Below are 23,531 nucleotides of genomic sequence, written 5' to 3' on the forward strand. Positions count from 1 at the left end.
GAGTCCGAGGAAGTTCAGATCCCCCCCCCCCCCCCACACACACACACACACACACACACACACACACACACATATATATTTTTAATTTATTTAAATTATAAAAAATGTTAACAAATAAAAACACGAATCAACTTTTTTTTTTTATCTAGCAGAAGGAGGGGAATAAAACTAAACTAAACCAAACTCAAGAAATGTATTCGAAAGCAGGAGGAAATAAGCGCACAAGGAAAAGCAATCACCAAATTAAAAGGGGAAGCGGCCATAATTAAGACACGACAAACAGAGGAAGACGCGAGGAAACACAGAAGACACGGACAAAAGGTAAACAATTAAAGAAAAATACATGCAAGGATTTGGAATTAAATCTAAAAGGAAATTGTTTAAAAACCCAACAGCATTACACGTTTAATCTACAGCCTCAATTGGTTGGACTTTAACACAGTTAGCAAACGTAATCACCCTCCAAGTGGGTTGAAGTGAGTAAAATAGCAACAGTCCTGCCTGTGTCCTACAGTAGGCCTGTGTTTCACCCTGATCACACAGATTCATATTGAAGCAAAAACAAACTAAGTCATTTTCTATATTTGCTAGTGGGGCTTGTCTGCCTTGTGTCTTATGTCTTTGTTCTCATCTACTTGTATTTGTCATTTCCACTGAAGCTGTTGTTTTCAAATATACACAAACTGGCCACTTTATTAGTGACACCATGCTAGCACCAGGGTGGCCCCTCCCCCCACAGGTTGTCTTAATTCTACAAAATGCTCGAAACATTTCTCCGAGATTTTGGTGCATATTGACTCTCCTGTTGCATCACATCCCAAAGTGCTCTATTGGATTAAGATCTGGTGACTGTGAAGGCCATGTGAGTACAGTGAACTCACTGTCATGTTTAAGAAGTCAGTTTGAGCTTTGTGACATGACACGTTATCCACTGTGCTCATAAAATAATCGAGGGCTCAGTCTCCTCTTCTTAGTTGGCAGGAGTTACACCTGGTGTGGACTTCCACTGGTTGAAGTTATACTTTGGTTGCAACCAGTGGTTAATTGATTTACCGTGTCCTCTGACATCAACAAGGCATTTTGAACCAGACAACTGAGTTTTTGAAACTCTGGCACCAACAACAATATCACCTCTAAAGTCGCTTAAATCACCTTTCTTCCTGATTCTGATGCTCAGTTCAAACTTCAGCATGTCATGTCTGCAAGTCATGTGATTTGCTGGTTAGATGTTTTCGCTGAACAGGCATACCTAATGAAGTGGCCATTGAATATACATATCCATTGTTGCAATTACACTGTGCTGCTGACTGCCCTCCCCCAGTGATGATTGATGATTTCTGTTTCTGATCGACTATTTCTGTTCTTCATAAACCGTGTGTCCAAACAGTGTTAGAGATATTTAATTTTACATCTCCAAGACAGCAAAAAATAAATCTACAAGTCCAAGCGCCCCCTGATCTTATTAGTCAAATGTGCTGTGACATCACATGGATGTAATATAAGGCTCCTGTTGCTGGTTTATTTGAGGGAGGACCGATCATCACCAAACAACCAACAAAGAGCACTCTGTCAGTCCTGAGCGAGGAGCGATCGACTTGGCTACAGCGTCTAACTGGTAAGTGTCAGCTGCAACATATTCCTGGGCGTAATATTTAATATTACGCCCAGTGTATTTTGGGAGCAGCAAGCTAAGCTTGTTGCTCTCTTGTGCTTATCAAAGCTTAGGGAAACAGTAAGTTGTGTATTTTCCACATGCTGAAACTTTGGTTTGTGCCTCACTGGTTTTGAATTCCTGGATGTCTGAGTATGCTGGAGCAACAGAGCACATGGGGATCAAGTGATGGGCTTTGGGCATTCAGGAGGGATGAGACCGGATAATTCACGAATTGTTGTTAGCATGGATGAAATGCCTTAAGGGAAGGGGTTCCCTACAATGAGTGAGAGAGTAGGTGGAGGATAATCTGTGAATGTGAATTCTACTGAGCTACGACACTGGCTTCAACCTGACTAGGCCGCATGACGTGAAGGAAAGCAGACGTGTCACTTGTTTTCACTTGATGTCCTCACATCTCCTTCTGCCTTTTATGTGTGCTATCATGCACATCTGCACTCTCTTTCATTATCACAGCTTCTCCACAGAGTTATGCCACCATTGCTTTGTGATAACATTAGCCCCTTTCAACATGTCTCTGGCCAGCATGCAGGCCTGTCAGATGATAAGACAAGAGCAGTCATATGTTGTCACACAGATGGGTGATGAGGCCGTAGACAGGAAACAGACTCCGTGTCCAGATCATTGTTCATTGTATTTAACCATTTTCTCTGCTTACTGCTGCAGTTTGGTGGGTAGTAACCCATTAAACAATTAGACACACTCATGGAAAGGTTTCTCTTCAGCGTAATTGTAATCCCCCCCCCTTATGCTTGGCTTAATAATAGTTCATTTTACCTCCTCTTGCTAAGGCTGTAATATTTTCTGACCATTTATCTTCATAAGCACCAATGACACCTCCATCATATTTGTAAGAGCAATAGCTGCAGTCAGCTGTGGAGGATAATGTTTCTCCGGAGAAGCCTGCTGATATACAACACAGACCCTCAGTTAAATGAATATACACATCTCCCTACATTTAACATGCAGCACTGTGCTGAAGTCTCTAGCCACCCACCACATCTTTGTATTCTTCTGGGAAAACTGGAAATAGGTGGAGCAGTTTATTGAAACATCTGCAGAGCTGCACAGTATAAAAAGCAAAAAACGGTGTTTGTACAGTTGTATTGAGCTTGAAAGTCTATCTGCTATGACCACCTTTATTCTTCAGTACGGCCTGAACTCTGAAGCTCCTCTTTCGATGTCTGTTGCTTTTTCTTCCGTTCTCTGTCAACATAATCTCACATGCTTTAATAATGGTGATGTCAGGGCTCTGGGGAGACCAATCCATGACTGATAGTTTTCCACAATGTGTGTTTTTTGTTTTGTTTTTTTCTTTCTTCTATCGAGTAAAACTGTCAAGATGGAAAAATTAAGCTGTTGGCAATAAAATCAAAATCCGAAGATACTTTTGCGTTCTTAATTTCACCAATTTTGACAAGATGTCCAGCACCACTGACTGAAATGCAGCTGCAATCCATGGCAGAGCTCCGCCCGTGTCTTACAGATAGCTGTAGACACTCACTGTTGTACCATGACTTGTAGATGCATCAACTAAAGGGCTGGACTCTTTTTCTATTTTTTGAGGACATGACTCTTAGATACTGCACATCTGCTGTTTCCTCAGATGTTTTTAAGCACACATTGCACACCATGCTGAGATATGCCAAGTTTTCAGCTAGTAGGTCTTTGAGAAATATTATTTAGTGCCTGGAAAAACTATGTAATCTTTAACACTTTTGCTAAATTCAGCTAAAGAAATGTGAACTAATTAAATTCTTTTGAGACAGACTGCAAGTAACAGTTCATCATCTGTGATGCTCAAAAAAACAACAACAAACAAACAAAAAAAAAACCCTGATTCATACATTTACTGGATTACTGATCGATTGAAAAACAAAGTATGGAAATTCACAGGAGAGCTCACTGCTTAATGTTGCAAATGTAATTTGACTTAAAGTCAAGCTGGCCCAGACATTGGAAGTGCATTAAATAGTCAACAGGGACTATACTATTGCAGTTAAAGTAATAAGGTGGGCAATTAACCACCTCCATGAAAATGGCCCGTGTGACTATGAGTGTTTGCAATGTGCTGCACAGTGTCTGCTCACTTCCTCCTCTGTTTTCACTGTTTTTGTTTATTTCAGTTTTCAGCGTGTGATTGAAGGAGGATTTGGTCGACTGTTGTGAGATTAACATCGTGTCTTTCTCCACAGACCATCATGGGACAGAATCTAGACAAAGTGGAAGGAGGAGAGCAAGGTTTCAGTGAAGGATCGGAGGAGGCGAAGCCCAGCCATGACTCTGAATGTGTGGGCAGTCATGCAGGTGATGTCATAAAGGGAGAAACATTATGTGAAGACGAGGGCAGTAACTCCGGGGTAAAGCCAGAGTTTCAGGATCAGGAGCCAACAACACCTTCTAGTAAGGAGCACATGAATGTGTGGGAGAGTTCTGCTGCTGCAAGAGAGGTGAGACAGGGAGGGGTTGCAGGAAAGGAGGAGGAAGGAGGAGGAGGAGGGAGGACTGCTCCACTGGTCCCACATGAGACGGACGAGGACTGCAAGAGCAGTTTGAAAACTGTGGAAAGTGCAAGAGCTTGTAAGCGGTTCAGTCAGATCAAGAGTGAGAAAAAGATCAAGATGGAGTATCCGGCAGAGGAAACATTACCACATGAGGAGAACCAAGGTGAAAACCCAGAGGACGCAAGCTCTTTTCACATCTCTGAACGGGGATCTATGATGCAGACGAGCAGCAGATGTGGCGCTCATGCAGGAAGTGAGTCTCTGCACTTTCAGGATCCGAATGAAACTATGATGCATAAAGTTGAGAATGAGGATATTAAGATTTGCGCGGGAACAGTGGGCCGCTTGAGTGAGGGGAAAGAACCCCCACCTCAACCCCAGCATCCTTTGAAAAACAGCCTTCAGAGAGCGCCTTTATCAGACGTGAGTGATACCATTCACTGTAGACCTTCAAAGGAGAGCGCAGAAAGTAAAACTAAACATGAAGCTGCCACCGATGACCAAAGAGAGTTGGCAAGGGCTTATTCACACGTGGATACAGCTGACATGAATCCAGTTTCCACTGAACCCAGCTCTATTTTGGAGAAGCTGCTTAAGAGGAATAAAAAGGAGGCAACACCATCCCTTTCTAAAATAAAAGAAGTTCATACTGACTGCAAGGACACCTCAGATGTTCCTGTAGATGTAAGTGCAAAGGAGGTCCTTGACAGTTCAGCATTAGCATCGCCTGGTGATTGGATTGATCTTTCAGAAAGTGATATAAAGGGGATTTTGTCCTCCTCTGCAGATGGGATACACAATAAGCATAAAGCAGAGTATGCAACAAAAGATTACACCAGTAAAGACCTGGATGTGAAACAAGCAATCTCTACTCACAGTGCAGCTTCAGATTTGCTTTGTTTTGAGAGCTCATGCCCAAAATCATGTGATTTCAGAGCTGAAGACATAGACTCAACTGATGCTTCAAACAAGCAGGATGTGAAGATAAAGGCAGATATAGGCCTCTCTGAGGGTGTAGGCTCGGATGATTTACAATCAGCTGTTTCACATGAAAAAAGTGAAGTGAGTGGCGAGGAATCTGCACCTTCCTCTCTGTCTCCACCTACAAAGAATGATGGGCAAAAGACAGACACCAGTACTCTCAGACCTCCTTTGAAGATAAGAAGTGATGCTGAGAGCAAAAGCAACCCACAGTTATCTGACTCTGAAAAGGCAGATAGTCGGTCGGTCAGGAGAAAAGAGTCCCTGAAGAAAACTGTTGCACTAGCTGCAGATGCTGGCTCAGTCTCGAGTTCAGGTGTTAAGGTTACCTCAGAGGAAATCCACCAAGTCTCAGTCAGCATGAGGAAGGATGCTCATATGATGCTTAACACAGAAAACAAGATTCCAGAAGATACTGCTAAAAAACCTGGCAAAGACTATGATGATGACTCTATCTCAGAGAGAAACAAGTCCCTGGGCACTCCCCGATCAAGGCCCGTCTCTGAACTCATAAAGGAGACAGTTCAGCTGCATGAAAAGCTGCAGCACCAGGAGCGGCCAAAGCTAGCTGAACTCAAGTCGGATGAGCAGAACCAGTCCGTGAAGGTGGCACAGATGAAGGCGGCTTTTGATTCTGCTCAGAAAACCCCCGAGAAGCCCATCGAGAGGAAGCCATCAATGAGAAAAGGTAAGTAATTTGAAATCTACACTGTAACATACATAGTACTTTGCAGAGTGTAAGGAGGCTAAATCTAAGCCTAAAATCAAAGATCTTTAAATATTAATGCAAATTGCTTTTCATGCATATGGGATAAATCCGGGATAAATCAGAAATGAAATATTTGGTACTTACATTTGAAGCAGCACCACTTCTTTTTAGTGTACGGGTGCACTTTTTTTTTTTTTTTTAAAGCCATCATTTGTTGCAGGACTGCTTATTACCCTGGTAATTTTTTAGAGGTCATCATTCTTGTTGCAGAATGAACTGGGAACTGATTCAGCTGAGTATTGTGCAAAAAAACAGAACTAAAATAAGACTAAGACTTTTGTGCAGTACTCCATTTACTGCAGCGTCAAATTAACTGGGAGTACCAGGATAGCAGGAAAATGAATCAATGTCCGTGTTTATTGAAGTTTTTCTGGCATATGAGCCCTAAAATGTTGGGAAAGGATGCCTGATAGACCACGGCTGTTTTCTAGTGTCTCTGGATTTGTAAAATACCGCCATCTCGTGGTGCTGTTTTACACTTGGGGTACATAGAATAGAATAGAATAGCCTTTATTGTCATTGTACAGAGTACAACGAAATTGGAGTGCCACTCCCTTGGTGCAAGTTTCAATAATAAATATAAATGTAAAATATAAAAAGTACAAAAAAAAAACAATCGTAAGTACTCAAACAATAGTATGTACAATATATACAGGATAGCAGCATTAATATAATGACAGTATGAATAGCAGCATAATATAATGACAGTGACGGTATGGAATAGGTTCAATTGTTTTTGTGCTTATTTACTACGGTGATAGCTCTGGGAAAGAAGCTATCCCTGAATCTGTTTGTCCTGGTTTTATGTGACCTGTACCGTCGGCCTGACGGTAATAGTTCAAACAGTTGGTTGCTGGGGTGAGAGTGGTCCTTGATGATATTGCCAGCTCTGCTGAGGTACCGAGAGTTTGCAGTGACCTCCAGGCTGGGCAGAGAGCAGCCAGTGATCTTCTGGGCTGTGTTGATGACCCTCTGCAGTACTTTTACATGTGTTCTTATGGAGATGTGAAATGTAATTTCAGTATCTACTAAGCAGGTATTGGTGTTGCTTCATCCTGAATCACACTTTTTGCTTATTGATGTTGGAAAAAGCCTAAGAAATTTAATCCAACTTTGTTAGCCAACTTAGCCACATGCCTTGTGTGTGTGTGTGTGTGTGTGTGTGTGTGTGTGTGTGTGTGTGTATCCTTCTAATAGTATCAGCCAGCTTGCCCCCACTCACTTACAACTGGATGTGCATGCATAAAGCCAGACTATCCAGCTATTTTTGCCTCAGCCTCATGCCATATTATGAAATCCTCCTGGATCATGAAGGAGTTGCATTTGGCAGTTCATCTAAATGGGTTGTGAAATTGTGCTTTTTCTTAACATATGGTTGTAGAAAAATATGTATATAATAACCAGTATGTAGTAAATGGATAACAGGAGGACATAACGGCGTGCAATAGAGATTAAAATGGTATGAAGCTGCCATAAACACACAGTTTAAGAGTCATTTTCAGTAAGTGGGAACCTGAAGAAAGGAGGTGTGAGGTCTATGCTTGTGATTGGCTGTGAGCTGTGTCCTTCAAAGAAAGTAATCCACGCAGCGCTCGCCAAAGCAGCGGAGGGGCGGGGCCTGTGTCGGAGAGGGGAAAGAGCACACAGAGAGAGCGGCTCGTGTCAGCGCAGCAGCGGCTCCGGCAGAGGGAGGAGAAATCAGTTGGGATACGAGTTGGGTTTTGTGCTTTTTCATTCAGCTTTCGGAGATACTTGCATTTTCCTCTCAGAAGGTAGGTTAAAGATGATGTAGATTATTTAAGAATATTTCGTTTTTCTGCTTCGCTCTCTTAAATTGGTTGCGGCGATCTTCGTTTTTTCCCCTACACCCAACTACAGCAGTCCAGACACGAAAGTGCATGCGCTAGCTAAAATGAATCGGGACAGTCTGTGTAATGGGAACATTTTTTTTTTCTCGGTAAAGCTAGCACTAACCGTTAGCGGCAGTTAACTGACATTGCTGAAAAACTTTCTAGCCCCTAGACAAAGATGATTTTTGTTCCTTTGGCTCTTGGGTTTAGAGGGAGGGAATGTGCCGTTTGTACGTTATGGATCGGGGTGGGGTAGCTAGCCATAGTGCGGCAGGAAAACTTATCTCCCAAACGGTAGACCCACATACGCCGAGGTGCAACCGCGCCCTGCCCCCTGGCATTCACTGCTGGCGTCATTGTAGTCTCTTTCAAACTGAACAATGGGCTCGAAAAAATATCCAAATGTTAAGTCTTTAATTCGCACATACAGTAAATTACCCTCTTCGAGTCCATTGTATTCACACAAATGCTGCTAGGTTCAGAACTGACCCACTAACACAGTGTTATGGAAGGGAAATGGGAAGGAGTCAAAGCATGAAAGTGGATGCACCTCCCAGTTGCATAGATTACTGCGTCCCCCCTTCTTCCACCATCACCAAACCGCCTCTGCTTCATCATACGTGGAGAGCTGTATATTAAATGCAAGTGTTGTTTGGCTTGCAGTCAAAAACGGTTTATTGCCTCAATATCTTAATTAAACTGCCCACAACTGGACCACAGATGTAATTAAATGGGTGTTGCCATTAATGAATGAGGGTGTTTTTTGGGGGGTGGGGTGGGGGGTGGACAGGAACATAACTGCGTTTCACAAATGCAGCTTCTCAAGCCAAGATCTTTCTTTTTGACTTCATTATATGGCCAGTACATATTCAATAAACAGGTGCACTGAACAGAGAAAAGCAAACGCCTGAACTAGAGATGATTTGTTTTTTTTGTTTTTTTTGGGTTTTTTTTTAAAGTGATTGAAAGCAATCAAAACAATACCACCATTGGAAATGATTTATTACAATTGTTGACTCCAAATCTGAAGGTTTTATGGAGATAATTAAATACTCAGTGCTGTCTCCTTTATTCCCATTTGGCAGTCATAAGTAGTCTCTGTAAAGAGTCACTAGTGGCTGCATGAATTCCCAAACACTCTTTTGTGTATCGCTGTGTCTGTGCGCCACCACTGGCTCATTTGCTTGTTTATGACAATAGGGTAGTTTGAATTGTAATGACTGTGGTTAGTGTGCCAAAAGGGCAGCATGACTTACATACTTGGCCCCTGTCTTTAACTAGGTTACTCAGCTTCTATGTGTAATTAGCTCTCAGTTGAAGGAGGGTCCCCCCTTCTTCCCATGTGCGAATCATGCTGTGGTCACAAAAGCAGGTGAAGGCTGACAGAGCGACCCTGAGGTCAGCATTACTACAGCTCTACAGCTGTGTTAAGACTTGTTTGCCATTCCAGACACATCAACCTCTGCCTGTTGTGCTGCAGCACACGGTCTTGAGAAGTGGATAGCCTGCCTTCCTATGGCTGGGCTGAGAGAGGAAGTGGGTCAGGAAGCAGAGGGAAACTGAGCATAAGATGTGAGGGAGTGTTTGTTCCTATCAGCTGCTGCAAGGCGCTCTCGTGTGGGCTGTGGTGAACTTTCAAGTGAATTTCAAATATTGCGAATTACATGAAAGTAATATGGTATCCAGCATGTCCGTTACATTTATTTAATTAGTGTTGACTTCTTTAAATCAAGCACTTCCCATCTGGTGGATTTTTTTTCCATCTTTTTTCACAAGTAGTTGTGGCTTTTCAGGGAAATACAGAATAAGCACTTTCGGACTGAAGAAACCTTTACACGGTTCTTCTTTTTTTGTTTGTCCAGAGGGCAGAAAGTAGGAAGTGTTAAAGTTATTAAAATCCCACTTGTGGAGTCTTTTTAGTGCCTGCATTAGGGTAGGTAAACCTACTTTCAGCACAGGAAGACCAAAATAAACAAGCTAAAATGCAACAAGTCATACAAAAAACAGAAAAAGCCATTGCTTCCATTTCATCTAATCTTCTGTGGCATCCATGCACTGCACAAAGGTGTAGAAAGAAAATCATGAAACTGAAATGGGAAGCATATATTTTCCGTGGTATGACTTACTGGTAGCTGTCCCTGGCCAAGGACCAGCAAAGGACCAGCACATGCCACAAAGTGTTATGTAGTAAATTTTCAGATTGGTTTTTAGATTAGATTATGGACTGCAGGCCTCTTTTGCAGTTTATCTTATCATGAAAACACTGCACCAAACACAGCGTCCTCTGTGTGGTCCTATTGGAGTAACTACCTGCTTAGTGCAGTCGTGCTTGTTTAGACTGGACTAGTAGATAAGAAAAGGGACAGCTGGCTAAATCTATGCTGCTAATTGCGTTAGTCCCCATTGCTCAGACAAGTTGCGTCCATAACAAAGACCATGTTATGAAAACAAGCCAGTAGTCAGTTTGGCATCTAAATACCCTTTCTGTTGTGTCCTGATATGTTTGGCATAAAGTTTATTTTTTTTCTTATGCTGAAGAATGAAGTTAAATCCGCAGTCCACTTTTTGTTAGTCATCTTCTTTACGTTTGTAATGAACTGTAGATGAGCAGTTCAAGCAGGTGCAGTCACACTAATAATACTGTTTTATCCATTGGTCTTTCCCACCACCACTTACAACATCTGTTGAAATGAAGTGGTGGTTTGTGCATTAGTCAGTGGGGGAGGGGAAGTATCTAATCAGGAAGAGGCAAGGAATATGCTTTGTACACTGAGGCGGTAATATTGAGCAGATTTTCTTTTCTGAGTTGAGGAATAAGCAGGTTTTGACTTTTTGTCTGCTTTTCATTTGGCTTATCATGCAGATTGTCTCATGGGAAAAGGAAAATGTCCACACAGATAAATGTAATCCTACACACCAACACCAACACAAACTAGGGTTTTTCCTGTTGTGAGTAATTTTCTAAGACTTTAAAGTGGTTCCTGTTAAACCTTGACTTCTAAGTAGGATAAGAAGTTTGGGATTTAGTCCTTAAAGTCTTATAGAGCAGAAAGTGATAAAGAGTTTGGATGAAGGGCTAAGCTTGAGCACTCTGAGGCATGGCCAGTCTCATGTTGAACACGCAGACGTTTTCTGACACATTTGTTTCTTATGTCTGGCTTTAAGGAGTCTGTTTTTTTTTTGTTTTGTTTTTTTTCTCTTATGAAACGAGGAAGTTGGAAAACAGCCAGTGTCAGTTTTTTCTTAAACATATTAAACATAGGATCTGAGGTATGTGATCGCAGCTAGTAATTAGTTCTGTGCTGCTCTTGGGTCGTAAAGCTAAATATATTTCTATGGCTGAACAATATGGGAAAAAATCTTGTCGCGGTAATTCAAAAACGTTTTGCAAAATAACACAAGCAAAATAACACAAAATAATATCTTAAAAAGCAAAAAGGTTCTGTATCATTTCATTTTTTTCAATTGTTTTTAATAGATTCAAGAACAGTACTGCTCCAGTGAAGTGGGCGGTGAGGCTCATATATGGCTCAGAGCACAAGTCTGGTTTGGTAGTGAAGTATGGCACAGCTGTTCAGATAGCTGGGAATGTGCTGTCTGAGAGATTTGTTTATGACCAGTAGATAGTAGGCATCGAGGGTTGGTTACTTAAATCCAACATTTTTGACTCCCTGTACTGGCGTCTACATGTATTTACATGCCTTTGTGGGGAAAAAAGGTAGAGTATGCAGTGCAAGCTGCTCTGCTTCTTTGGCTACGTTCACACTGCAGGTATTAATGCTCAATTCCGATTTTTTTGATCAAATCCGAATTTTTTTTAAATTTTTTTTTTTTGGTCTGCTTGTTCACACTACAAATAAAATGCGACAGCAAATGCGCTCTAGCGTGAACGCTCAAAGAGGCCCGCATGCGCAAAAGAAGACGTCACACACAACACTCTGGTTTAGACCCAGAGCAAACAGTATTGTTTGACTGATGGCCCTTAATATAAAGACTTCTGACTTTACGTTTCCCAATTTTTGCTTTAAGTTATTTACATAATAATGTAGTTAACCTAATAATTATCCTTATTGCTGTTTTAGAGGAGCGGTGCTTCAAAGGATAGTTGCAGATTTCTGTCAGAATCTGCAGATTATACAGTACAAATAAAATGTTCACGTTTCTCCAACGTTGTCTTCCCAATAGTATCACTGACATCTACACTGGATGGCCAGGAAGCTTTCGCGATGTCTTCTCCGGCGCTGATAATTGGCATCTGTCTTGCGTCAGTGATGTAAAAGATGGATTTAATGCGACATGACCGTTCAAACAGCAGTCCCTTTCTAAAACATCGGATATGTATCGGATTCAGTACCACATACGAAAGTGACCCAGATCGGGTTTGAAAATATCGTATTTGTGCCGTTCACACTGTCATACCATGATCGGATATGGGTCGCATAGGGTCCAAAAAAATCGGATTTGATGCACTTTCGCCTGCAGTGTGAAAGTAGCCTTTGTCACACTTAAACGGTCTCCTCCTCCTGGTTTTAGCTCCTTTCTTCAGGGAGTCACCACCAAGAATCATATTGATCTCATACCATGCCTATCATCTTCCTCTGTTACACCAATCCTCTGCATGTCCTCCTTCATTAAAACCATGACTTCTTTGTGGTCTTCCTTTCTCCTGCCTGGCAACTCTTCAATATATTTTTTCCAATTTATCCACCATCCGTCCTCTGCACATGTCAAAACCATCTCAGCTTTGATTTTTGAACTTGCTATTATCTGGTGAACCTTTCCTTTCACTCCTGTTGCTATTCTTTTGTCACAAATCACCCCTGACACTTGTCTACACCCTACCTGCACTCTCTTCTTCATCCCTCTTGTGTATTCCCCATTGCTTTTGATGATTAAACTCATCTGTCTTCACTACTTCTACTCCTTCTCATTCACACATGTTCTGTCTTGCTTTTGCGGTCTTTAATTCCTCTTCTCTCCAAAGCATACTTCCACCTCTCCAGGCTTTCTTCCAGCTGGGAGGGGCATTAAGCCATTGTATTCCTAGTGCCAATCCCAAACCTAGATAAATGGGAATGGTTGTGTCAGGAAGAGCATCCAGTGTAAAGTTTTGCCAGATCAAATATTGGTTAACAATGGTTAAAACATCTGAACACTACATAATTCCTCTGACCCTTCTTTTCATCAATGTCATCATCTGTAGTCATTTGGTCTTTTATCTCACTCACACTCTTAATGTGCTGGCGTCCACAGCTGCACTCGAATATTAGCAAATGTGTGGCTGCTTTAGTGCGGATTGTAGTCTGTCAAAATGTGGGTGGAATGAGTTCTATAGATTTTCCATTGAAGTCAATGTACAACAGTTACAGTCAATATGCAGAATCAAGGAAAGCCATTTTATAATTATTTATTTATTTTTAGAGTTTTATCACTCAGTCCTTCTCATTTTGTCTACAAACTGTAAAAGAATACAGCTGCTTTCCTTAAAACACTATCTGTGTAGTGTTTTCTATGCTTACGAATAAAAGCACAGATTGGGGTCGGAGAGAGGTGGGGGGAGAAAAAGAACTAGGCACGTTATCTCATTGTTTCAAAAATTGCTGGAATGTAGCTGGACTCTGATTACAATAGTGGTCCGTGGCCTTGGTTACAGGAAGGGGATTTAGGTGGCGTCTCATGCGGTCTTGGTGACAAAAGGCAAAAGGCAGCCAGTGTGTGAAGAGCAATGAGGCGACATTGGCGGGTGTGTGTGTGTGGTGTGAGGGAATTTGAGTGTGAGAAAGAAATGTCTGTCCTATACTGACTGTTACTAAAGGTACAATATGATACTCTTTAACCACAAATACAATCCCATGCACCTTCCTCTCTATATTACCACCATATTAGTGTGTCATTAGTGTGAACCTGCATGGATGGCTAGCAGTGACCTGGGCTGAGTTTAACAAGGTGGCACTATTTGGTAATTTAAGAACTTTACATGAAATTAGTATATTTTCATTTTTGATGTATATTGCTGTCCTTGGTTTGGTGTTAAACTTCATTTAAAATGATCTTAGAACTAATAAAAGTAGTTAAAGTTTAACTTCTTTATATCTGTTGACTAGAGCAGGGCGATATGACCAAAAATATTTATCATGATATACATTTGAAAATTTGCGATAACGATATAACTGACGATATAATTGACACTAGACAAAATACTTTACAACTCACCAACTTTATTAGTGCAAAAAAACCCCATCAAGGTATTACCGTGAATGGTATGATATGGCCCAGCCCTACTGTTGACATGCTGATGGAAAAGAAAGTAGGTTGATGTAATTCATATGCAGCTAATAAGAGTATATAGTATACAGCAGTTTTCCATAATGACGGTTGGTGACCGTTTAGGCTCTGTCTGTAATTCCGCTCTAATTCCGCTGCCCCTCCCTCTCCAACATCAGCTCATCCTGATTTGTGGCTGGGATTTTCATGTTATGTCACATCTTACTCACCAAGCAGCGAGCACACTCTAAAACACAAAGCAGCAAGTGCAGTTTTGCACCCTGAAAACGGTGATTAAAAACATATAGAGCCTGGAAGTGGATTTTTAACTGATATATATTGTTTACTCTTGATTTGAGTTGCTTTGATTTGATTCACAAGAGGTTATATTTGGGTTTCAGCACCATAACAGAGACTCTTTACTGCAGCTCTGTCTTTACAACGGTGCAGTTATGTTTGGTAATATCATTGTACGTTAGTTGTGTCAATGGGAAACCGGTTGGAATACAAATGGGTGTTGACAGATTGAGGTGGCCTATGTTTTAACTGAAATGTGTGAACATAACTGACTGTGGCAGCATGAGATGTCTCCTGTCACTGAGGTGCTGCCACAGTGGATGACTGTTTTATAACACAAATTAAAGGGGGCCATTTATATTTCCTTGGCCAGTGGTCACCCACTCTCGTCATTGATGAGTGACAGAATATATGTAGAAGATAAATCGGTTTCCGCACAGCAAAATAGCCCAGCACGGCAGTGTGGAGTGACCCTCAGTCTGAGGGCCCAATCTAGCACCGGCCCAAAGGAAAACCTTGGTTATAGAAACTCTGCTGTTCCTAAAGGTAGTATTGTCTGTTGTTTGATACTGGTTACACATGACTGGAATACTGTTCAATTGCTTAACAGTGTCAGATGTGAGTGCAGTTGAGGAATACAAACAAGGATGTTAAAATCTGTGTCACACTGGTGCTACTCCTGTTGGTAATTTCCTCGGGGTGTGGGCCCTCCTCCTGTCTCTGCACATCAGGCTCAGTGCTGCTGGCTCAGGAGGCAATAAGGTACATGGGTCTGCTTTCATCTTATTTGCCCAAAATATTTTTTTTTATTTATTTATTTTTTCTTGACTTGGGGCTGAATCAGTGAACTGTAACTCTCAGGAGGCTATCATTGAATACACACAGCATTTCTCCTGGGAGTGTCTCCGTATCACTAACGTATGACTGAAGCTGTCAGTCCAGTGCCAAGCCTTTACTGCCTGAACACACAGGCCCCGCTGATTTTACATGCCAGAGCCACTTAACACTAAATATCTGCAGTTTGAAGCTGTAATCAATTTAACTATTTAGAAGCTGTTATTTGAGAGTTCTTCTCTGTTTTTGTGTTAACTTTTGCAGTTTGAGCAAATAAGATGATCAATCTTTGAGTTTGAACACATTCAGCACCATGTGCGCTACCAAATGAGGAAAACTGGTGTGGTCATGGTTGCTTTATATGTGTATTTAGAACCAAGCAGATGACGGCGTTCTAAACAGACCTGACATAACAGATTTTCTGCTTTAATAAATGGCATGGCTGGATAACTTTTTCTTTTCAGTTCAGCTGTGACACTACTGCTGCTTTTCTGTCCTTCCTCTTGTCAACACCTGAGCTTGGCCCTGGTGACATTTCCCTTCAGTGAGATCCGAGACACTGGAATACGTACCTCTTTACACATTACACAAAACAACTGAGTAGAAATGCCCCCCCCCCCCCCCCCCCCAAAAAAAAAAAAACAAAACAACTGAAGAGGAATAATAGCAGTGAAAACATAACAAATAACTGGTGATTAACAGACTTGATGTATAAATCGTGTACATGAAGTATGCGACTTATTTGTCACACACATTGTCTTGTAACAAACTAGCACAAATGGCTGCCACACTTCTAATTATGGACTTACACTTTTGCTCCTATTTTCCTGTTGTTTAATGGCTCCCAGCTGAAGAGTTGTTTCCACTGACTGTTAATTAATTGATCACTAGAGAAAGTCTGGAGTTTGGAGCATTTCAATTTGAGTCAGAATGTAGTAAAAAACTACTGAGAGTCTTGTCTGCAGTGAGTATAGGAGGCTCAAAGTTCTTTCGAAACTGTGCCGTCTTCCTGATTAAATGTTGTTGGGACACGTCACTACCACACAACGTGGCCTATTCACCATGACCCAGTGTTGTATTATCAACTGCCACCCCACCCAGTCTGCTCGGACCTGCAGCGTGTACACTGTCCATCCCTCGTGATTAAGGTTGCATATCCAATCTAGAAAACAGTGGATCAGTCTGGTTTCATTAAGCATTAGTAGTGTAAACACTTCTTTCTCAAAATAGTTACATCACTTTTGAGTAGCTGGGCATTACATCAGTAATGTAATACTGGGCTTTTCTGCTGCTTGATTTGCTGATGACAGTGTGGCAAGGACTCTGGCTTCTGGTATTTCAAAACTTAGCTGCACCTGATTATCCTGATTGGTAGGCTTGCGTTTTCAAACAAAAGAAACTCCACTTAAATCGTCCACCAGTTTACATTTAAGGTGAAGAATCAGCCCTAAGCTAATGCTTCACTTTGTATCAGCAATGCTTAAGTAATTCCTGAACTTTAGTGGTTTACCTTGACAGTGTTAGCATAGGTAAAACTCCAAAGACACCGCTGCATCTCATGTTTTGGAGTTTCCGATTGGTGTGGTTGTGTTGCAACATCTCCCTCTGCACAGTCTGGGACTCTTTGGGCCCCTGTACTGATCTGTCATTGAAATGGCTGTTAAAACCATCACAATCTTGCACGTCTTGACAGCTGCGAATACCAAAATGGCCTTTAGACTACATTGCAGGGACTGTTGGCGTGTGTCGTGAGGATTGTACTTACAAGAACAGACTAGCTGCAGTGTAACACGGGCCATGGCATGTGTAATTCTGTAGTGATCACAGGGAAATAACTGTTGGCCAAATAGCAAGTGAAACTAATCTCACATCTGAGGTGGTGCAAATAAAGCAGATTTGATGGATAAATTGCTGTTTATGTGGATGAGGCTTTAGTTTTGGCTGTGTCACTAAATGGAGCTCAGTCATGCTGTGTACCCATCAGTGGAGGTTTTCTTCGTTGCGTTGATTTGTGCAGAAGCAGGCTGCCCACCAGTATGTTGTATGGAGGGCAATTTATTTAAAATGAAATGACATTACAAGATTTTTTTTTTCAGGCTCACAGTGGATATTAAGCTTTTGTTATGCATGTAAGCATAATTGTACAGTACAAGCAACATGTCACTCACCACACCAAAACGATGCTTTTGACACCCCCCCCCCCCCCCCCCAAAAAAAAAAAAAAACTCTATGCAGGAAACCCAAGTATGAATTCATTTTTGTGATCATGTACATGCTCAATCATCACCGCCACCACAAAAAAGCAAAAAAAAAAAAGTGAGTTTAAGCCCTCTCTAAACACCTGCTGTGCACTCTTTGTTCATTCCAATATTCATACCATATCCTGACCTCAAGCAGTCACGCCATCACGTCTGATTTGTCTAATTCATATGGTGCACACAGTTTATTTCCACTCATGTGTTTTTGATCTCTCTGCACAGAATAAAGTACAGTCAGTTTGACTTTAGAATATTTCCTTTAACTCCACAAAGAGAACATTTGATGACCTCCCCTGTACCCTTGACGATAAGTTTTGACATCTGAGTATATATCAATACAGATGGGGTTTGACGACCATATGAATGATTTCCGGGTTTTTCCAGGGTAGTCAGATAGGCACAAACCACCCTCACTAACTTCTGATGAACACCCAGTCATTTTGATCTTTAAGCAGGCTGAAATATGACAGAAACCGCTTGGTTGAGAGTTCAAGGGCACATGTAGGCTTTCATGTGATATGTGTTTTCATGTGTCAAGGGTTTCCTTGTATTTGTTAGAAGAGATGCATAAAAAAGGACAACGTTAAAATAATAATCAAATTATTCACCTGTAATTAAAAGAGCTACGGGCAAATAAAAGCGTGCAAATCTGCCTCATATTTTGGTGTCGTCAGCACATTTTCCTCCAGGGAGGCATCTGATTTCAGTTTCTACTGACATGCAGCTATGTGACAAACAAAGCTGTACAGGTATGCAAACAAGGCTTGCCTTTCACAAGTTTTTCCTGTAAAGTGTTGACCCAGATTGCGATCGCCTTCCTGGAAAAACACCCCCCACCCCCCCACCCCCCACCCCATTTTTTTTTTTTTTTTTTCCTTCTCCATTTTTGACACACATGAAAAGTAATTATAGCTCATTATATAAGGTTTTGTGAAGTTGCAGAATAATTACCTTTGGTTATCTTTGAAGGACTTCAATGTAGTTGATCAGCTCTTTCCAGAACTAATCAAGTTTGAGTTTCCTACACCAATGCACTCCTGAACCAGATAAATGTAGGGAGGACTCCTCCCTGTTTTGAGCAAGATTACAATTTGAGATTAAAAATGTAATTCCATTTTTGAACAAATTAGCCTCTTTAGGTTTATAATAACTTATTCATTCTACTAGTTAATGACATTCTATACTTGTTTTACGATAGATAAGGGCTGTTCGGACACTCCCACTGCTCAACAGGACGAACTTCCTGCTTGTGTTGTGATCCTTGTCCTGTCGGAAACATGCCACACAAGTGTTTCTCGCTCATAGTCACTCTTTCCTCCTTGCTCGTTCACTCTCCTGCTCTCTCCCCGTCTCTCTTTCTCTCTCTGCACACAGTGGAAAACCTCCTTCAAAACATGTCTCACATCCTGTGCCATGCTTTAGTCGTGGTGATTCAGGCTTTGAAACTGTTCCCATGTCGAATATTAAAAAAATAGAATAAAGGAGTCCGAAACCCACCCAAGAGTGTTTGCCTATCTATAGGTTTTGGTAAGATTGGACCTCATTCAGTTGTTTGTCTGAAGTTGGATGGCTTTCCATTATCTTTGGAAGTGGTTTGTTATTGTAGGCAGAGCTGTGGAACTTGAAGCTTTTGAATGAGCATGTTTTCCAGAGTGCCTTTGTCTGCCAACAGATTGTTGTCTTGGTAAAGATTTTAGCTGAACCAGCCACAGAGTCTGTTTTTGTTTGGATTGGGTATGTCCTATTTTTCCCTCTTAGAAGTGGCTCTTTCTAAAAGTGTGCCACAGATACATGCTGTTAGTATGTCAGATGTTTAATGTTTGGCACAATGGAAGATTTAGGAGGCGCGACAGGGGTTACAGATACCCACTGGAAATAGTTTGAAGTCTTTAAAATCTCATGAAACACATTCTGTTTCACAGTACCTTTTTGGAAGTGCTTACCTGACATTAGCGAAACCATGAAATCACACCATTGTATTTCACTGTAGCGTCCTCACATTATTTAAAAAAAGGTGATAAATCTGTCAATCTGAAACATGCATGTGACAAACTCCTCTTTCTGAGGACCAAATAGATACAAGGAGACTGTGCATAGCGACAACTTCAGACTTTTATCAAATCTCTAATGTTCTCAGTCTGTAATCACAAATGTGCTGAACGTTTTCGTTGGGTGTCTCACCCTCTCGAGGCTTTCACTAGTTCACATACTCTACATTTGTGTTGGTGCATATTGCAGTTGCGGCTTGTGCAAACCTCTGCTGAAATGAATAGGTTCAACATCACAACGGCAACAGTGTGTCTTTAAATAAATGTGCTCTCTGCCTTTTTTTTTTTGTTTTCTGCAGATATGAGACGAGTTGTACGGCAGAGCAAATTCCGTCACGTCTTCGGCCAGGCGGTGAAGAATGACCAGTGCTACGATGATATCCGGGTCTCGAGGGTCACGTGGGACAGCGCCTTTTGTGCAGTGAACCCCAAGTTTGTCGCCCTAATTATTGAGGCCAGCGGTGGCGGAGCATTCCTCGTCCTCCCTCTGCACAAGGTGAGTTTATTATGTGTTGTGCGCCCTTTGGACTGGGCTGAGGTGTGCAAATGGAGTGAACTGAATGTGTAAGCATGGTTGCATCCACTTTTAAAAAATCGTATTCTTTATCATACTACATGATTTCAGTGCTCCCTGATTATATTTTGAGTAATATGAATATAAAGTTGAACTATAAACCTTTGGATTAATGTTTAACAGTGGGTTGTTTCACACAAGCCACGCAAGTACAATGCAAGCAACACGGTCTCCTGATCCTTGCCTCCATGTTGATGAGTTTTTGGATGTAAACAAATTAGCAGGGTACATGCCTCCCGTTTGTTTTTACCTTGTGTCATAATTAGGTCAGTTAAGGCGCAATAGAGGTCCAATGTCCTGGCATGTCCCACAAACCTCTTGGCTGCTGTTATGTTTGATAGTGGTGAATTGCTGCTTGCTTGTGTTTGTTTGTCAGCGTCAGGCAGTGGCCAAGTAGCAGGCCCTGACATAGAGTGACATAAGCACTGCAATGCTGTTGACAGATCTACCCTGGACCTGTAATTAGTGTACACCACTACACTGCCATGTCATATGAGCTAGCCCTGGCACTGGAGACTGGATCCTTAGGCCTGTCATCACACAGCTTAACACCTCTCAGCACCTCATTCAATACAAAGCTTGTACTGGAGGTGGGCTGCGAGCTCGAACCGGTTCACACTCCTCCTGGGTCCTCCTCTTTCTGTGTCTGTGTACTACTGAGCTTCCCTTTGCATGCCATGCTGCAGTACAGTAATGGTGTGTCTCCTGAACAAAGTCTACTTTCACTGCTGAATTTTAAAAAAAAGTTTTCAGTGAGGTCTTTCTGTACAGCGAAAACCTCTAGGCAGTTTCCTCAATTGAGACTTTCAGATCTTCCCACGTATTTTCTTGTAACCCTGACAAACTAGTCCTTCAAATGTGAGTCTTTTCTTCATAGAGCAGCCCATGCTTTGAGGGCCTGGCGCTGAAAGGGGAATTCTGTTAGTTAAGATTTGTATGTATGCATGTTAAAGATACTTTGACATGTATTTGTGCCACCAAACCTGTTTTACAGATAACCATAATGGGAAAAGACAGTTATTAGAACCTACAACTAACATAAAGATTTAAGCTTCAATTATTTTATTTTTTTTCCTTTTAACTTCTATTTCAAGTCTTTATGACCTTACTATTCTCAAATGATTTTTTTTTTCTGACAAAGCAGGTCCATCTGGAAATCTCAGTATAGCCTCAGCTGGCAATGCAGGTCTCAAAAGTGGGACAAGTCTGTTCTTGCAAATTGTATGACTAGACTGCAGAGCAGTGGATTGGTATTAAAGATTTGATCTCTGCACTTAACGCCATTGCTAAAAGACTACATGGGAAAAGCTATTTCTCAGTTATGAATGGATTACAAGTTTAAGTTTTGTGTAAATGAGCCTGTTTTTCTGTGTTCTCATTTATGCAGCTCTGCTTTGTGGATAAAACTCTTGAGTTACAGTTTTTTGGGTCTCATTCCACTTTTTTGCAAGGGTGCACATCCCCTCAGTGTCTTCAACCTCCCTCCCCTTTGGATTTCTAATTTGAGGGTGCATCTGTGCGGCCAACCCATCTGCCTGTGCTGTGTGGCTCCTAGTCTCTACGGGAAGCCAGCTGCTCTGGGCCTTTGTCCCAATGCTTACTCCCAGTACAGCCCTTTGTCATTACTCCACTTATGGGGGGGTGCAGCAGGGGTGCATCGGGGGGGGGGGTGCGCGCAGCAGAAGTGTGATGATGCAATCCCCCCCCCGGTAATTAAGCTATAAGTAACTATGCACTGTCTTTGTTACTGTCATGCAAGCCCAGACGGGGGGAGCAATATTTCTTTTGTCCTCAAATTGCTTTTTTGGGTATATAAAAAGCATCACCTAAAATTCAGATCTGTGACCTGACCTCGTGGGGGTGGCTCTTTTTTGTGACTCACTAGGTTGTGGGTTAGTGCGGCAGGCCGCCCTGACTCAGCACAGCCACGAGTATTGTTGCCTCTTCCTGAGAGAAAAATGAGATTTATAGAGAGGGGATCAGATGTCTAGCTTTGCACATGTCATTCCCTTCCCTCATGCTTTCAATCTGTCCCTTTCTCATTCTTAGCTGGATGCCTGCTAATTTATTCCCTGATTTCCATATGAAGGAAGTTGTAGAAGTGAATACAGCAGCTAGCTCGTAATTGGGAGAAAAAATCCTGGTGGCTCCTCTCTGGTCAACACGAACGAAGAGCGAAGGATGAGTGAATTGTTACTGTGGATTTTAATTTATAGTCCTTTAAATCGAAATCTGATTTGTTCATCCTATGATGGGAGTGTTATAAAAAAAAATCCTGCTCAATAAACACTTTTACCCAGCAACACCTTTATGTTCTAAGCACTTTACAGAAATCAAATTTGGAGTGTGGGTTTTAAATCAATGGTACCATTCATTCACTCTGCTGAGCCTGTGCCTGTTAGTAATCCTTGGGCATTTCTACAGTGACACGTTATTTCTCCTCTGTCTAATATTCACTAGGTTTTACTGCCTTTGTAGCTGCTTCCTGTGTCTTTATGCAAAAATGCACTGGGTGTGCATGATATCCAGGGTCTTTCCCCACACTTTGGTCATTTTGCTTCTGCCTTTGCCGCTTCTGCCTCTCAGTCCTGCTGACTGCAGATTTTACCATATATGGTCATTCACTGCTCCCTGCCTGACAGGCTTCCAAGACCATTTCCTCCCTGCCCTGCCATTGGCTGCTTCGTGCAGTGTAAGTACACATGTGAATTCTGGGATAGGCCGAAATATGAAGAGCGGCCAAGATGAGAGAATTGGGTTGGAGTCAGATGTTGTTTCTGTCAATGAGTCACTCACTGTATCCAAGTGCCGTATTTAAATATTTTAATGTGATAATCAGTATTACTCCTGGCTTTTTTCTTGAAGTAGCAAATCTTTAAAGAAAATTTTTAGAAATAAATCTTTTTTTAGCTATTTATTTAGTTTGCAGCCATTTCTCATCTATCTACATCTGAATGCATTACCAACTTAACATATATATGCTCCAAGTATGTTTTAGCAGCTTTCAGCCAAAAGTGCAGAACTCTGTCACAGCATGTCCTCTGCTCATAATAGACGTGAGGAGAGTCCATCCCTCAGGGGGTGTAAAATATCTGTTTAGACGTACTAGAAGATAATGGAAGCTTTGATTTTTCATTTGAGTAATCTCTGTCACCAAAGATGCTGCAAAGATGTTGGCTGCAAAATATCTAATAATAAACTCTACACTATCTACAGGTATGCTTGCTTAATCTGTTCAGTGAAATACGGCTCTGGTTTACAGCCAGCTTTGCATTGTTCCTGGCCTATCATTTGGAGGTTGTAAATCTTGGGATAATGTTCCGTGTGTAACAGAGCCGCCGTTGCTACTTACTCCTCAGCTGTTTATCTCTACCTTAGCTCCTCGCCTCAGCTTTATAGGCTGAGACTTGCAAAAGTGGAAATTTCCATGAAGCTCTTAGCACTGGACGGCATGCATGCAAGACCCTGTTAGTGGTGTGC

The 23,531-nt window shown here is 41.7% G+C and overlaps 1 protein-coding gene across 2 annotated transcripts in view; it reads left to right on the plus strand.

The window, feature by feature from the left end:
• The first annotated feature begins 221 nt into the window (after positions 1-221).
• LOC113033280 (coronin-1C-A) overlaps positions 222-23,531 on the plus strand; it is a 39,625-nt gene continuing 16,315 nt past the window's right edge. Inside the window, exons 1-4 of one of the 2 annotated variants that reach the window (XM_026186931.2) lie at positions 222-321; positions 1,528-1,615; positions 3,868-5,845; positions 19,777-19,973. In XM_026186931.2, coding sequence (XP_026042716.1) covers positions 3,874-5,845; positions 19,777-19,973 — 2,169 coding nt within the window. In that variant the 5' untranslated portion in view covers positions 222-321; positions 1,528-1,615; positions 3,868-3,873. Of the gene's footprint in view, positions 322-1,527; positions 1,616-3,867; positions 5,846-7,448; positions 7,699-19,776; positions 19,974-23,531 lie in introns of those variants that run through there. The other variant, XM_026186933.2, reaches the window with a different exon arrangement.

The sequence above is a fragment of the Astatotilapia calliptera genome, chromosome 12, assembly GCF_964374335.1.
Source record: "Astatotilapia calliptera chromosome 12, fAstCal68.1, whole genome shotgun sequence".
NCBI lineage: Eukaryota > Metazoa > Chordata > Actinopteri > Cichliformes > Cichlidae > Astatotilapia > Astatotilapia calliptera.